Source organism: Girardinichthys multiradiatus, chromosome 15 (genome assembly GCF_021462225.1).
Source record: "Girardinichthys multiradiatus isolate DD_20200921_A chromosome 15, DD_fGirMul_XY1, whole genome shotgun sequence".
NCBI lineage: Eukaryota > Metazoa > Chordata > Actinopteri > Cyprinodontiformes > Goodeidae > Girardinichthys > Girardinichthys multiradiatus.
Window position 1 is genome coordinate 14,872,141 of NC_061808.1, and position 16,949 is coordinate 14,889,089.

General features: G+C 38.8%; 1 protein-coding gene across 3 annotated transcripts in view; it reads left to right on the top strand.

Moving 5' to 3' along the window:
• The window catches only part of afg1lb (AFG1 like ATPase b), a 47,763-nt gene that overhangs the window by 24,559 nt on the left and 6,255 nt on the right, over positions 1 to 16,949 (top strand). For all 3 annotated transcript variants that reach the window (XM_047388700.1, XM_047388702.1, XM_047388701.1), the window contains exons 8-10: positions 12,810 to 12,892; positions 13,563 to 13,633; positions 15,474 to 15,574. In XM_047388700.1, coding sequence (XP_047244656.1) covers positions 12,810 to 12,892; positions 13,563 to 13,633; positions 15,474 to 15,574 — 255 coding nt within the window. The remainder of the gene's footprint in view (positions 1 to 12,809; positions 12,893 to 13,562; positions 13,634 to 15,473; positions 15,575 to 16,949) is intronic.

Sequence of the window (16,949 nt, forward strand, 5' to 3'; positions counted from 1 at the left end):
CTCTGCGTCTGCACAGGACGACCACCCTGCCGCCCGCCTGAACTCTGTCTCTGCTTGGGACAACCTTTTTGAGTATGTGTTTATGTTAATTTTACCCGGTCTGGTCCTTCTTTCCTTCTGTTTACCGCAGGCTTGGTCACACCTGTTTCTTGTTTCTCCTAATTATCTGGTCTTGTTTTTCATCGGTTCTCCCTGCATTTCCTGTTTGTATGTAAGTTCCTTAGTTGCCTTTGTTCCCCGCTGTGTCCTTGGTCGTACTTATCTTTGTTCCTGGTTGTACCTTGTCATGCATCCTATGCCCTGGCCTAGTTCTGGTTTCCCTGCCTGGTCCGTAAGTGAGAACAATGAATCTCGGACTTATAGCTTACTTTTAAATATCTTCTTACCACCGATTCCATCTTCACTGATGTTGAAAATAAATTTGGAGTCTTCCTGACTCAGTAATTGGGTTCCACACTGAAGAGCAGGGTGGCTAGCAATTGGGAATGAGGCTAGCAATTAGCAATTCCTGTCCACACCTGATTTCACAGCGCATTTCAGAGACGCATGGCAGCAGGAGAATCAACATTCACCTTCTGAAGCTGTTGGAAACATGTAAATGACTATAAAGCATGTTTTTGGAAGTAAACAGATGTGTGTCTTTTTTTTGGCTATAAAAAAGTTTGGGTTTCATAATCATTAAGAATACAGGGATTTTCAAGAGGACCCGACCTAGTTAAAGAATCATAACTCTTTAAAATCTTGCGATGGTGCTTCCCATTGTTTAGAAAAAAAATTGCAAGACACTAATTCAAAATATCGTTTTCTCTCACTCACGTATTTTATGATGTTTCTTGTTTACAGTTACTTCCTTAATGTTTTTTTTTTTTTCATTAAAGTTCAGCATTTGAAGCAGCAAATAAACTCTTCCTTCAGTCCTCTTTGTACTTTCTGCCTATTGTCATAATTTGCAGAAGTATGATTTAGAAAGTTTGCCTACATGGAAGGTAAATATAAAGAAATAGGGATGGCTTAAGGCTTTGGGCACTCCTGGTAAATATGTGTATGTTTATATCAGGGTTCGGCAACCTTTATTACCAAAAAAGCCATTGCTTTCTCTACCACCAAAGATAAATAGTCTGGAGATAACACAGCTAATAAACTTTTAAATTATATATGTTTTTATTATGTATTCACGGTTAGTATTCATGTCAATATTTTTCTTTTTTTTTTCTTTTTTCCCTTTTATCAAAGCCAAGGGAGCCACAAAAAGGAGGCTGAAGAGCTGCATGCGTCACTGGAGCCGCGGGTCGGTTTATGTGTATGTTTCTTAAAACGTAGTTAGTACTGGGACACTGTGAACCCCAGATACCACTTTTTGCTTCAGTTCTCCAAGAGTGAGATTTTTTATCTCCCTTCCTCCTCTCTGTTTCTGGTGGCAAAATAAACTTCATCCATCCTTATTTCCAAGCTTTTAAACTTTTTTATTATAGCTCTGACTGTAGATGTAGGGAAACTTATGTAAGTACCTATGTTTGGGTAGTTATTTCCTGACTTGTGACATCAACAAACAACAGCCTGTACTTGAGTACATGTACATGTTCTCTTGCCTTTCCTGTTTTGAAGATTGGCTAAAATAAATTGACCTCTGACATATTTCTGCCAGAAAGAAACAGGCTGACAGGGATTAATAATTATAACTTTCTGGACACCTCTAATCAGCTACCGAAGTATTACTTGAAAATACAGTGGTCCATCTCAATACAAAAAAACTATTCAAAACAATCAACTTGCATCTTGAAAATCTGTATTTTGAACTGGGTTACCCAATCAGAAAAATCAAAATCAAAACAATATTTCCCAACCCCTCACCCACATTTCTGCCAACACATTAACAAGACTTGTATCCATAATTTTCAGCTTAATAGTCATTAATTCTATATTATAATATTGCTAGAAGAATCTTACTTTTTTACATTTCATTATGGCAGGTTCTCCATCTAGACTATTCTGCACTAATGAAAAACCCTTTAAATCACCCACAGATATTGGGGATACAGGCATCTTATACATAACGTCTTGCAGTTTAAAAGAATCAATCTTGAGGCACTTGCTTCTGCCTTCGTGTCAGGAAAAATGTCCCAAAACATTGTTATTGTATATTGTTATTGAATTATGCTCTGTGAGACAACAGCTTTGTTCTGGTTATCTTGCACACAGAAACTTTGCACTCTTTTCTCAAAGCTCTTTGATGGTTCTGGAGGTGAGCACCTCGACCATTGGCTGCTTTGTGTGGTAGGCAAAGAAGAAGCATCTAAAGCAATGAAGAAGAAGGAGATCATATAGCAGTGAGCATATTCTCATCATGAATATACATTTTGTGGCGGTTGTATGAGGCAAAACTTCGAATGTGTTTGTATTTAAAGCTTCCACTGTACATTTTTATTACATTTATTTAAAAAAAATCGGCTCCAATGATTTTATCCAAAACAGCTACTATTTCCTGTGACAACGTATGCGCCAACACACATCTGCTCTACCTAAATAGCTTTTCCAGTTTTGAAGAGTGCCTACAGGCCTTGGATTACTAATTACAAATTCCTCGATTCACTAATCATCTTAAAAAATTAAATTGTAATTTACAAAAATGCCTCATGTACATTTACTCTACAGGAATTCCTAGTAAATATAACACCAGTAATTTTATTTAGAAAAATTTCTTATTTATTGGTACTTATTTCTCCACTACATTTAAATGTTTGATTTTTCTACCGCAGTTAAAGATGAATTTATTTTTGCATATCTTCACCTGGGGTCCCAATAAATGTTGAGATAATGTTAGAAAAATATACTTGGTAATAAAAATAATAATAAGGATTAGTTCTAAAGATACCACATTTATATCGAGCAGGATTATTGTCTCACAACATCTACGTTGTAGTAACAAAGCTCTACGTGAGCACCTAAACACAGATGTTTCATATATCAGCATCAGTCAAGTAATCAGCTGCTTCGCACAAACGTTCATTCAATTCAATAAAAAAATCTTGCTCTTAAAACACAAATGTAAACACTCAACACGGGAAGTCTCGGAGTTACCCTGCTCCCCGCCTAAAACCACCCTTGCCCTCTCTAATCCACCCTCATCAAAGTCCTGAATGCCTGTTGTCCTTCCCTGCTGCGGACTACCTCCTTTCTTTCTGGGTACCATGTTCCCTCTTTGTCAAACCATCTGGTTTTGGGGGGTCAGGTTTTTTTTCTTTTTCTTTTTGTTCTCTGGCGGCCTCCTCTGCAAAGTTAAAGCGTGCTTTTGTAGGTGACATTGCTAACTAGCTGACCCTTAATAGATTGAATTAATGCTTACAGGGAACAGAATCTCCAGATCACGATTGGGTGTGAGGGCTGCAGCATCATTTCTATAACGAGTGGAAGAGAGAATGGGGGCGCTAAGACGTGAAAAATAGCCTCTGACCTCTGATCCTGATCACCTGAGCCGTGGTGGTAAAGGTTAATCCAGCAACTCCTTCCGCCTGAGTCAACGCCTTTATTCAACCATTGACTTTTGATTATTTAGGACCCTCTTTCTTTCCTCCAGACACATCTAGTTGCCTTATTCTAAAGTGACACAAAAATATTTAAATAGTTTAACCTGTCAAAGATGAATAGTATGAAGTTGTGTTTGTTCGAAACATCCTTCGCTGGCTTTACAGACGGTTTTAAGTCCCTTGTCAGCACCATTAGAAAATCTTTGCAGGCGTCCCTTTTTCTTTGTAGCCATGGCAAAGTTCAGGTTAAAGTAAAATACAGGGTTTGTGGGCTCTTCTTTAATGGACACTGACAGTATTGTAACTAAGACACCTTTTTTTTTCCTCTCTCTCTCTCATAAGCCGTCCTCCCTCTCCACTTCACTTTTCATCACCCATCCAGTCTCTCACCCATTTCTCTTTATTCCATCACCATCCCATTCCACTCGCAGGCTTTACTCACCCAAGGTCAGGTCTCTGCATTTTGGTAGCAGAATAGTGACTTTATTCTCCCCTCCGCTTGTTCGATTACAGCCATGCTCAAAGCTACCGAAGGGAGAGGGAAAAACATAACGACAACCCTGAGCCAACTTAGAGTATCTGTGGGTTTCCTGCTCTCATTAACCCTTCTTTTGAGCCGCTCTCCTTCTCCATTATTTGTGCGTGGCATTGTTAATAATTGCAATGTGCTGTGCAGTTAGTGATGATTGAATATATATATAAATAAAAAAACAGAATGACAGAGAAAGACTAATGGAAGAATGGGAGTGATGTGGTACTCCCACGAAGACCTTGGTGAGAAAGAGCAGACAGGCCCATGAGTTCAAATAAAGCCAAGTTCGATATTTGATAAACAGTAGTTATCTTGCAGAATGTTTAAGGTCGGAGATTAGAGTTTGCCTCAGGGGCGAAACTGATTACTTTTATATTTTTGTTCTTTGAAATCTGATCAATCAGTAAGAGACCAATTGATTTTCTTCCCTTTGAACTCATAAGGAATTAAATCTGGGTCTCAAATTGCAGTTAATTTTCAATTATGACAGTTTGGTTTGACTTTTGTGTGTAAGATGTGATCAAGCACACAATCTTTTTGATTATTGAAACCTTATGCCATTATGGACACAGTGGGTCATTATAGCTCAAGGCAGCATCCCTATGAGAAGCTTTTCAAAGCGTGTGCTAAATCATGCAAGTTGGAAATATTCACCCTTTTATTTGTTCTGTAAATGTATGAAGGCAACGTCTTTCTGCATAGACTTATCTTATTAGTCTGTGACATGGACATATTGTGAGAAACATCTTTGTTTTTTGGGGCGGAGTCCAATTCTTCAATGTGTGTATCCACAAATAAAACCTGTCTCATTTGGCCTATAAATTCTCCTAAATGTTTCCACTTTGCTGTTTTGACAAAAATCCATGCAGCCCAAGCATTAAGTTAATTTTTCAGTTTTTAATTGTTTTCAGCAGGCAGCAGATCAGGAAAATTAGCTTATATTTTTCTGTAATTGTTTAGTTTTGTTTATAACCATCTATTCAGATCACTAAGAGATGGTGATTATTAGGTTGCAAGGCTTTTAAGAAGTATTTGCCCCTTTACAGATTTCTTAATTATAATGATGATTTAAGTTTTTTAAGAATAAAAGTTGTGCAGCACCCCTTCTTAACAATAATTGTGACTATGCACATTTTTGGCTCAGTGTTACTAGTCACACGAAGGCCTGATGACTGCCTGACCTGTAGCATCAAGAAATCACTTAAATAGAACCTGTCCAACAACCTGAAGTTGGCTAAAATATCTCAATAAACAACAATTTATGGCTCAATCTAAAAAAACAGAGACAAGATACTGTCAAATAACAGTATAGAAAGGGTTATAAAGCCATTCTAAGGCACTCCATGAACCACAGCAAGAGCCATTATCCACAAATGGAGAAAGGTTTGAACATTGGTCATGCAAATTACTCCTGCACCGCATCAACTACCCTCCCACGAGGTAACAAAAGAAACAGAATCACATCTAAAGCACTTCAGGCCACACAAGCCTTAGTTAAAGTCAGTGTTCATCCATGGGACAATTACATGGTAAAAACCACTTCTGACCAAAAAGAATTCAGACTTTACACTTGGTGTAAAACTTTGTAAATATAACACAGTATTTCAGAAAAATAACATCATACCAATGATAAAGCATGATGGTCTGTGGCTGGTTTTCTGCTTCAGGAACTAGACCATGAATTCTGCTCTCTACCAGAAAATCCTGAAGAACAACCAGCAAACATTTTGTGACCCTAAACTCAAGTACACATGCGTCATACTACAGCGGGAACATAATATGGATCACACCAGCAAGTCCACCTTTCAATGGAAATGTTTCAAATAATTAAGTTAAAATTCAGCGAAGTTAAAGTGAAGTTTTCTGGTCAGTAGTGATGTTTTGGTCACAAACAAAACAGTTCTTATAACCGGCTCTTTGAAGTGAATGACAGGAGCCAGCTCCTGATTGGAAGCAGTTTCTTTTCGCTTCTCTGCTTCTCTCACTTTATTCTCTTCAAAGCACACGTGATTGGTCAATATGTGTGTCCTCATCTCTGTCTGCACTAGGACAGGCGTGGAGGGTTGGCAGTTATACACATTGACTGACTATTAGGCAATGAGTGTGGCCAACGCTGAAACACCATGAGCAAAGCTTCTGTTAAAATTAATGAGGTCTGTTGTTGCATAGGGTGGTGTTTAATGTTGATATAATTACGAACTGGTGGTTGCGTGGTTTATGAAACACTGGGCTCACACCGAAAATTAGACTTTGTCTCCTTGCGTTTTGGTCTTGCTGCATTTCAAATTAACAATTGATTTTGTGTGTATATTTACATAAGTATTTACAAGCGATAAAATTCTTAAGAGCCGTTTGGGAGCCATAAGAGCTCAATGACAAACCTGACACATCACCGGCAGACATGGGCCACCCGAAAGGAGTCCACCACTCCAGGACATGGCCCGAGCACCCACACAAACAACACCCTGATAAGAGGGGGCCAGGTCCCCAACTGGCTTCCTTTTGTCCCACTCCAGTACAGCCCCGACTGAGGCCAGGCACCCTTCAGAGATCCCCATTGACGCCAGGGTGGAAACCCCAAAGAGCAGTCACGCCCCCTAGGTGGGGGCAGTCCGGTCAAAAGCTTGGCCAGCCAAGCAAAGCAAGCCCAGCACCAAGACACCACCAGATCAGTCAGGACCCCAGGAACCTCGCAGACCCAAGCAGGCACATCCAGCCTCCAAACCCCCAGTGTTCACCCTGGCATAACCCAAATTCCTTAACCACCCTCCTGACCTGAGACCCTATTCTATCCCCCTCATGGCCTGCCACTATGGGGATGCACCCCAGCGGGAGACAGATTAGGCCCCAAGCTGCCTAGGAACCCTGCCCCGACACGCCCACACCAGCCAGGAGGGGCAACAGGCCAGACAAGAGAGCATAGCAACCCACTGCCTCAATCCCGGCAGCAGCAGCAACCCCAACCCAAACGGGAAAGAGTAGAACATAATATTAAAAAAAACAGATGTGTATTAATTTTCAAAAGTTTTTAAAGGAATTGTCTATTAAAACCCTTATCTAAACCTGCTGATATCTATGGTCAGAGCAATGACTTTAAAGTTTAAAACATTTAAACTCTAATAACACTGGACGAGAACCCAACTTTATAGCTTCCTCTTAGAGAACTTCATGCTACTGCAGTAAAACATGGATTTATGCAAATAGTTTTTACAAACACTTAAGGCCAAAATTATTCATACATTTGGTAGATTTAGTTTTAAAATTATTTTATTTTTACTCTTCTTCATAATTAATGGGGAAAACCTTTATTGGCATTACAGCACTTCTTGTAATTGCGGTCCAGCTTTATGCAGGTTTCCATTAGTCATTTTTGACAATGCTTGTGCAATGAGCTCCATGTCTTTCAGGTTAAAAGTCCTCCTTCCCATCACCCTAAGCTGTAACTCATTATTGCATGTTGTGATAAAAAACAACTCAAATCAATCTGACAAATCAAATTACTTTGATGTCATTGAGAAAAAGAACTGATTCCTGATCTTTGAAGGTCTGCTGTAATTTAAAGAACAGAACAGGTGGAATACATAAAAATAAAATCCAGTTTGTTAGGTTCTTGCTGGCTGCTGTTAAACATGTCAAGCCTATCTTGGCCAGGTGCAGGAACCACAACCCATCCTGGCGTTTTGGTTTGGTTCAGTTTTGGGCCAACAGAACTTAAGAGGGGTTGAGGGCGGTAGAGTCCAGGGGGGTCCCAGATCACAAAACATGAGGCCTAAAACTCAAAGGATGTTTCCTCAAGAGGAGCAACCGAGGCAAGGGGAGGTTGTGAGAACGGCCCAGCTGAACAATCCGTCGCCTTCCGAAGGCAGTCACACTTTAAGGGAACAGATCATTTGGTGTAATTAGGGTGTTCACATTGTCACGTACCCCCTCCCAGACTGCCGAGGAATGAATAAAATCACCAGATACACCCCAGCTTGTCCACTCACACACACAGCAGCTCCCCAGTTAGTGAAAGCACTTTGATGTCAGAAGAGTCGTACAGAACTTGCCAGCATAAAGGCAGTGTTTTAAGCTTTCTCTCTTTTCTCCCCGTCTCTCTGTCTCTCGACCCCTCTGTCCCTACCCCCTCCCATTTTTCTTCTGTCCCCCTCCACAGAAGGCTGTAAGACACACACAGCTGAATGGACTACAACCTTTTCCCCTCATCTCTCTTGCCACCTCCACCCCCCTTCATCTCTTTTTCAGCCTTCCCACCCTGCATTTCTTTGAGGCCTGGTCAATTCTCCAGTCCAGACAAAAAAAAGAAAAAGCATCAAATGTTTTCTGCTGCTGGGTAATGAGGGAGTGGACCTCATCAGGGCCCAATAGTCAGCTATCCTTGGCTTTTGTTGCAGCTCAATGGCACCGCGTTCTTTGAAAAACTCAAAAGCAACTTTTTGGGGATTGAAGGATTGAGAGAGATATGTCACCCAGGGAAGGAGAACTAATAAAAGAAAGAGAAGCCACTCTGTTTTTATGCTAAACGGCTGTCCTGTTAGAGCGGCGGACAGCTCTGACAATGACTCGATCAGAGCTACATGTGTTTGGATGACTTCTTTAATAGTCTGTTTCACGTGTCCGCTGTCAGAGTGGTGAAACTTTTTACACCACTGGTACACAATTAATGTCCGTCAACTCACAGTCGTTAGGTTATTTAAATCCAAAGTCCCAAAATAAATAAATATGCAAATCATTCTGATTTTGCAGACATGCATGTGGATGTCTTCATATGTTTCTCTTCACCAACATGATTTCAATTTGTTTCGGACCTCAGATCTGAGGATGTCATTATGCTTCAATTGAGCTCATTCAAGTTGAAAGTCACAAAGTTAGTCAGATTCGCTAAATGTTGTTTTGCCCAATATGGTTACTGTCTCACAAACCATGTGAGTGAATAGACAGCTCATAAGAGGAAAAACAATTCACTGAAGCTTCATTTGAGAATTACACCAAAAAGGTGCTGGTCATTCAGGTCTAATTATATACAGTCTAAGTAAATGTTAATTTTAATCCAGTAAAGTCAAATTAAGCTAATAATTTATTGCCAGTTTGAAAAAAAAAGTTATCTAAGAAAGCCCAGATGGTTGCATTGAGTTTCTGACTTTGCAGCAACTCTTTAGTTTGATAAAATCTTTTCAGAACACTTTGAGGGAAAAACACTGGTCAAATCAGAGAGGACAGCAGACTTTGGTAGAGTAACTGTCAGGATGTGGTTTTGAGTCAGACCAAAGTGCAGACAAGAGCTGGGCAGCAACATGTTGTAAAAGGTCTTCAGCTTTATTTCCAGAGATTTTCCAAAGAAACCAGTCAAGGCACTGCAGATACAAAGGTCCAGATGCAAAAACGTACAAGAATGGTTCTGCAGGAACATGGAAAAATTCAGCACAAATATGTGGATAGAGAACGGGAGGAACCAGCGATGAACAGAGACACCAAACCAACTAATATACTGGAGAAAGACAAAGGCAGGTAATCAAGGGAACTGAGAACAGGTGTGACTAGGAGGCAGGGAAGCAGAAGGGACAGGTGAAACAAATACAAAGACTGAGGAAGAGTGAAAGGAATAAACAAACAGAAAACACAAACTAAGCAAGAGCATAAAGCAGAGGAGGAAATAAAGAACTAGAATAACTGATCTAAAGTAAACAGAGAAACTAGAGGGAAACATAGAAACAAACACAATAACCTAAGAAATAAACAAGAGCCCATAAGAATCTAAATTACAAAATAAACAAACGTAAACAATAACTAAAGCTGGAATAAGAACAAATACCAAACCATAACTAAACACAGAGATACTAAATAAGAATCCAAGGGCGAATAATAATAACAATACAAAAAATAATAAGAAAACAACAACAAAAGGCACAAAGAGTTAGAGGAACACTACAACCAAGGAGATGATAGAGGGAGGAAAAGAAACAAATAAACATGATGCAAAAACCAGAATAGAAACATCTAGACAAAATAAACCCTCACAAGACACCAAAACCAAAGTCCAAAATGTCACACCGTGACAGTAACAGATTTTATTCTGTCAACTTGCAAATAATGGACAAAAACCATTGAGTTCCTTGAAGAAGCTGAATTTTTAAACAGTAGAATCTTGTATCTGCTAACTAGCAATATTTTAACCAATACTTCACTACCCTACCTTTCGCATTGCAAAGACTTCTTGTAACAGTGAACCATTATTGTGAGCCGAGCAAAGACCTCCCCAACACATGCACATCCTACATACAGAATCTGGACTTTCGTGCAAGAAGTTCTGAAACTTTCTGCTTAAGACTGATTGTAACTTTTCAGTTTTTTTTTTTTATTTGATCAAAGTCAGTTCATGTTATTCAAATGCTATGTGTTTATATGTTTATCTGTGTTTGTTAGCAACAATGCTTTTGAGTTACATGTAGATAATTACCATAATATCAACTTTTTAATGTTGTAACATTGCAATTAAAAGTGACATCAACAAATAGTTTGATTTTAAATTAGTCACAATAACTACCAATGTATTAATTACTCCTCATAAGTAGGTTTGGATGAAATGGTAACATGTGGGCAATAATGCAGTACAAACTGGTGAATTAGCTCATAAACTATCTTAACACTCAGTGCGCAGTGACGTCAGAGCACAAAGTGTTGCTATTGCATTTGTTTGGTCAAAACACAAAATTATTAACCAAATGTATAAATGTTGTTTTCTCATCATTGACCAACGTGTTTAAAAAAAATGCTTAAACCTGTTGTGTCTGGTCTGTGTAGGATTTAGGAATCAGACAGACAGAAAGACAGACAGACAGACTGTAAGTTGCAAAGTAGACTCCAAGTGAAATCTGACTGTCAGAGGAGGATGATGAAAGGTGGTGGTGATGGTGGTGTTCGGAGGGGGGAGGTGGTGAAAGACCACAATGTGTAGGCGGACGAAATCTTGAAGAAGTGGGATCTTGACAATCCCCTTAAGATGGATAATCAAGTAATGACCCGCAAGGCTTCAGCCTCATCTGATTATAAATAACCGATGGAATCATCATCTCTGATTGTGTTTCCATTCCTCCTTCTTCTTTCCCCTTCTCTTATTTATACTTCCGTCAGCCGTTTCACTGTAGGTAGACACGGTTCACAAAGGGGAGGCTGGGGGGGGGGGAAGATGGCAGGAGAAAAGCCGAACTGAGATTCTAATGATGTGGCGGCAATTGTGACAAGTTTTCTTTTTTTGCTGTTCGGAGCGACTATTTACCGGTTGGTGGGGTCACCGAAGGTTGATGAAATGACACCTCCCTTTTGTGCGCGAGGGAGGGTGAGTTTGTCAGGTTGTTATTAAGCCTGATTCAGCCAATTGGCTCAGAGTGGGAACCCCGTTTGTGTGAGCGGACACAGAGATAAAAAGTTGACAGCGGAGAAGAATAGAGTATTTCCATCCCCATGCTTTGTGATGATTACTAATTATCCTGCAGCTTAAGGAGGCCAGTGGCAGAAATTCACTGATTTTATAATTTAATGGAGCTGTCGCAGGATACTCAGTCAGCCGTTGATGGCTTGCCCGGAATGATATGCAATTCCTCTCTTTTCTTTGATAGAATAGTGGCGATGATGATTATAGTTTGCGCTGCACTCCCTGACATGAATCCTGTTGACGTTTTACACCATTTCAAAAAGTTTCTTAGGTTTACCTCAGCTGGAGTGCTGCAGAACAATAGTTCGGCTCAATAAACCATAAAGAGAGAGTAAATGGGTCCATGTCACCCTGTCGCCTCCATCGTCCTGTCATTTTTATATGTTCACACAGCATTTGCTCTTCATTACCTTAGAAAGCACTGAATCAAAGCTCGCACATTTTACAGTACAGATAAACAAGAAAAGTGTTAAGAATGTTTTTTTTTTATCTACTGCAAAAATGTTACAACTGCACAACATTGTAGCCACAAATATTGTAAAACTGAATCTATTTAGTTCTCAGTAACAGCATTATTATTAAATTCTTCACACAAACTCGGTCATGACTAAGTTTCCTTAATGCCAACCTAAGACATTACATCTTACAAAGAATCTGCATTTTCTGCATGTTTATTGCTGTTGAATAATTTTTTAAAACTGAATTTTATGCCAGATGTGTCAGTTATTTATTGCTTCATGTCACAGACCTCAGTGTTGTCCAGGCCCTCATGTCGCATCAATACTACCTATCTGCTCTGAATTTCTTTTTCTCTTCCTTTGAAAATAACTTTTGCAACATTTTGGAAAATAATATAACATAACATTTAAGGCAGAAAGAAACTTAAAAGCAGAAGACTAACAAAATTAATTCGTATTTTACAACATAGGCCTCCAAATTTCTTTTAATTTTGGTTAGTTTTTGTGTTTGGTCTGTCAGCCTGTCATGCACACCCAAGTAATCATAATAAATGCAACAGTTTTCTTGCTTTTTTTGGAGATTTAGAGAAAGATTAGATCGTTTTTATTCTTATGAATTTCTATTTTCATTTCTGTCTAAAAATGTTTTTTTCTTTTGCTACCTTCACTATTCTTATTAAGGCCATAATTAAAACAAATTCTTTACTCAGATTTACTTTTAGTTTTTTAATACAAATGAGAGCTTCCCCAGTTCTCTCTTATTTTTCTTGTGGATTCTAAAATCTTTAGGTTTTTGTGACATTTTATTGCAAACCCCATTGATGAGTACAATTAAGAAAATGTTTTCCTGTGTTTTTCTGTAGGAACACTGCCACACTGTCTGTCTGGACTCTGGGATTGATTACAGGAGGCTGGACAGGCCTGCAGCCGGAAAACTCTACTACCTGTAAGACTCACACGCTGCATCATTCTCCCTTCTGTTAGCAGTCCAGCTCAGTTCAGAGATGATGTACAGGTTCAATAACGAGTCGACAGTAACCTGCACATAAACATTCATGCACAGGAAATGTTTGCACACATGATGTGGTTACATTTTTTTTTTTTGTAATGATTGAAAGAAAAGGCAAACAGATGCATAAATGGGCAGAAGCAGAGAGGGAGGTTTATAAAGACCTGCATTACCTTGAAAGAGCCATGAAAAGAATGAAAGGAATCAATAGAACATGAGAAAATGGCAGTGCTTTAAAAGCTACTTTTTTATTTTCCTCATTACATATCCGCTGTTAGGAGCATGCACACAAACACACACACACCACCCAACAAGTTTGGGCCATTCAATGCATGTAAATAGAGAGCATCACACCCTTTTGTCTGAAGTTAAAACACAAACAAACACACATACACCCTCCACGGTTTCATTTTAACAAGCATTCACAGCCTGGCGCTCATGTTTAGAACCTAACATCCTCATTTTTTCTGCCGATGGAGTGAAAAGCTAAGTACTCAACACCAATGCTCTGCTTGCTGTAAGCGTTTGATGTAGCCACTTTAGCGTTATTAATTTTAAATTCAATTGTTTCCCCTCTGGTTTTGCTCTGTGTGTGTTTGGTGTGCAGCACAGGGGAGCCTAGAGGAGAGGCTTACCTGGATGCACTGTTTGAGGAGCTGGCATTAAGACAAAAGACTGGTAAGGAAGTTTAACTCTGTCTACTTTTTCACTGGGTTTGGTATTAAAAAAGACATTTCTACATTTTCTTCTCCTCAAATCTCAGTTATTGTGAATTAACTCAATAATGTTTAAATATTCCTCTCCCAGATATTTGTTTCTCTCCACAAAACATATAAATGCAGGGAAATGTAAAAGGAACACACATCAAGCATGACTTTGGACAAAGATAAGTAGGTCAAAAAGACATTTTTCATTTGTGTTTTAAGCCAGATGATAAAAATGCTCATCCTTGCCATATATGGAAAATGACATTGAAGGAAAACAAAACTTTTCTTTCTTGCAGGGAGATGTAATTTTTTTTTAAAACTGTCCTCAACAAACATGTTTTTTTTTAGTTTGCTTGTTTGTTTTGTTGGAAATATTGCAAACTGTTGTGCTGTTGAGTTTTGTGGGAACGTTAAAGAACAATAAACTAGTGGGTGTCACTTCTACTGATACAGAAGCAGCTCCCCTCTGCTGCAAGTGTCTAGTCCAGTTCTACCTCAAAGATGCCAAACAGATTTATGTTAAGCAGAAAAATATGCTACAAACGTACTTCCAGTTCTAAACAGGATATCATGTTATCCTCAAAACGAACATTAAGTAGGAAAGGAAAAGGTTTTAGTGACACGGAGCCATATTGGGAGGAAAATAAGCAGTTCTGCTAAACTAGCTGGCTAACGGCTTTATTATCGAGTAAATTTGTTTACAATTGCTTCGTCCAGTCAGATTATAAGAAACAACGAATGACAATAATCATTTTCAGCCCATTCCTGTTAGATTTTTAGTTGTAAGAACAGAGTTTAGGAGCATGCTGTCAATACTACTGCTGCTCCAGATGCAGCTACAACATGCTGTGTGTTTGCATTAGCAGGCATTCATTTAAAAAAATTAGCAATAAGTAATAATGGAGTCTCTAAATATAAAGAAACCACAGAAAATTATGTTTTCTGCTAAACACCTTCATTTCATCTCACACAAAAAGCCAAATTTTTCTGCCCTCTATGGGTGACCTTAGGCAAGTGTTCGGCTAATATTTTCATTTTTTCTTTCATAATGAACAGTTTACCTAGGTTAAAGGTCTTTCAGCTCAAAAATACACAACATTTTTGAAAGAGGTTCATAGTAAAGAGTTAGGCATTTAGGGTTTATGTTTTTTTTTTTGCACACTAAAGTAGTATTTTTGTCATGATTTGAGGGTGTTTGGGTATTTGTTTGGGTTCTAGTTATGCTTATTTCCAGTTTATGTTTTAGATCTTGTTTCTATTTATTATTTTCCTGGCTGTGATTTAGTTTCTTGTGTTCTAGTTCATGTTCTGTACATTATGTTTTCCCGATTAGTTTGTATCATTGAATTTATGTTTTGCTACAGCCATATCTGTTTGCAATTAGCTTCATTCGGTCCACCTGTACCATGTTAATCAGATTGGTTTTTCACCTGTACCATGCTCCATTTATACACCTTCATTCTGTTCATTCCTCGCGGAAACATTACGGATCACTTCACTCTGTTATCTCGTTTCATGTCAAGTCCTTTTTATGCCAAGCCTGCTGAAGTGATTTTCAGTTATTAAATCTTTTGTTTTACCTCGCTACTATGCTTCCTGCTCGTCTGCATTCTGGGGTTTTCGCTACACCGCACCTGACAATTTTACAATAAAAATGAATGAAAAAAAGCTATTGAAAAGGTAAAAAAGAAATGGTTTATAACCATGTGTACAGTGTTTTAATCTGTCCTGTTACTTTAATTTAACTGTGTTGCAATAGAAAATAACTGATTGTGTTGAGGTCAGTTATTACTGTGCTTTGGTTTCTCTAGTTACAGGTCCCCATTTGCTCACTGTGCTAGGCAGAGATGTGACACTAGAGAAGACCTGTGGCTCCATCGCTGATTGTACTTTCCATGAGTTGTGTGGTAAAGTGAGTATTGCCTAAAGATGATTTGTATGTAAAACAACAAATGTCTTCTTCTGGCTCTATAGGACAGTGTTTAAAAAGTAGAAGTCCGCAAGTGTTAAAATATCAGTATACGTAATGACTTACTTCCTTGTAATAATATATAATATCAGTTTTTCACATCGCAGTGTAGCAGGCGTCTCCAACTCCAGTCCTCAAGAGCCATTGACATTTAACTTTAAATGCCTTCTTGGCTCAACACACCAGAATCAAATGAATGGCTCATTACCGGGCCTGGCTCATTGACTGGGCCAACCTGGTCCTTTTTAGCTATTCTATTGTAGATTTTTGTGTTTTTTCCTGTGTAGTGCATTGTTTGAAGAATTTTGCATTTTATCAGCTCATGGTTGGCATTTTTGGTCATTCTAAAAGCGTTTGAGCCAATATCAGTACCAGTAGATAAATCAATGTCCCATTTACTGATAGGAAATGAAATTCTTAAATCTACTTCTGAAATTTTTTGAAAAGTTTTTGAGGGTAAGTTTTGGGGTTGAAGCTTAAGGAAGCTAGTAGTTACTGGAGGAAGTTCTAGGTTTATCTCTTTAATCTTTAATTTGGACAGAATAATAGATTTTAGTTGGTGATATTAAAAGAGTTTATTGTTATCAGTGCCATATGAATCTTCTTAAACATTGAAGGGTATCAAGTCTTTCCTTAAAAAATGTCCTCTAAATAATTTATTCCTTTACTGTTCCATGTTGAAAAGTTAAGAGCCCTTTTATTTTGCAGGATGTCTGGGTTGTTCCAAATGGGTGTTCGTCTGCATGGTAGAAATGAAGACTTATTCATTTTGAGATAGTCCCACCAGGCTATCAGAGATGTACTGATTGATGCTTTAAAAACAGCTGTCCTTAATTGAAGGGCTAATAAGTGGAATATCTGACATACAAATTTCCTTACATAGCGTTGGTTCAATTTCTATCCGTAGACAGAGGGATTTTTCCAAATCCTTTTCATTCATCTTCTATACCGCTTATTCCATAGTGGGTCATGGGGTATCTCCAGCAGTTTTTGGGCAAAAAGCAGGGTAGACCCTGGACAGGTCACCAATCCATCACAGGGCAACACAGAGGCATACAACCATTCACACACTCGCTAATTTAGAAAGATAAATTAACCTAGCATTCATGTTTTTGGACTGTGGGAGGTAGCCAGAGTATCGGGAGAGAACCCACGCATGCACGGGAAAACATGCAAACTCCATGCAGGAAGACCCCCGGCCGGGAGTTGAATCCAGAACCTTCTTGCTGCTAAGCAACAGTGCTACCAACTGCGCCACCACACAGCCAAATCCAGTTTTTCCAAATCCATTTAAAGATATTCTGTAGTCCGTGTGCTA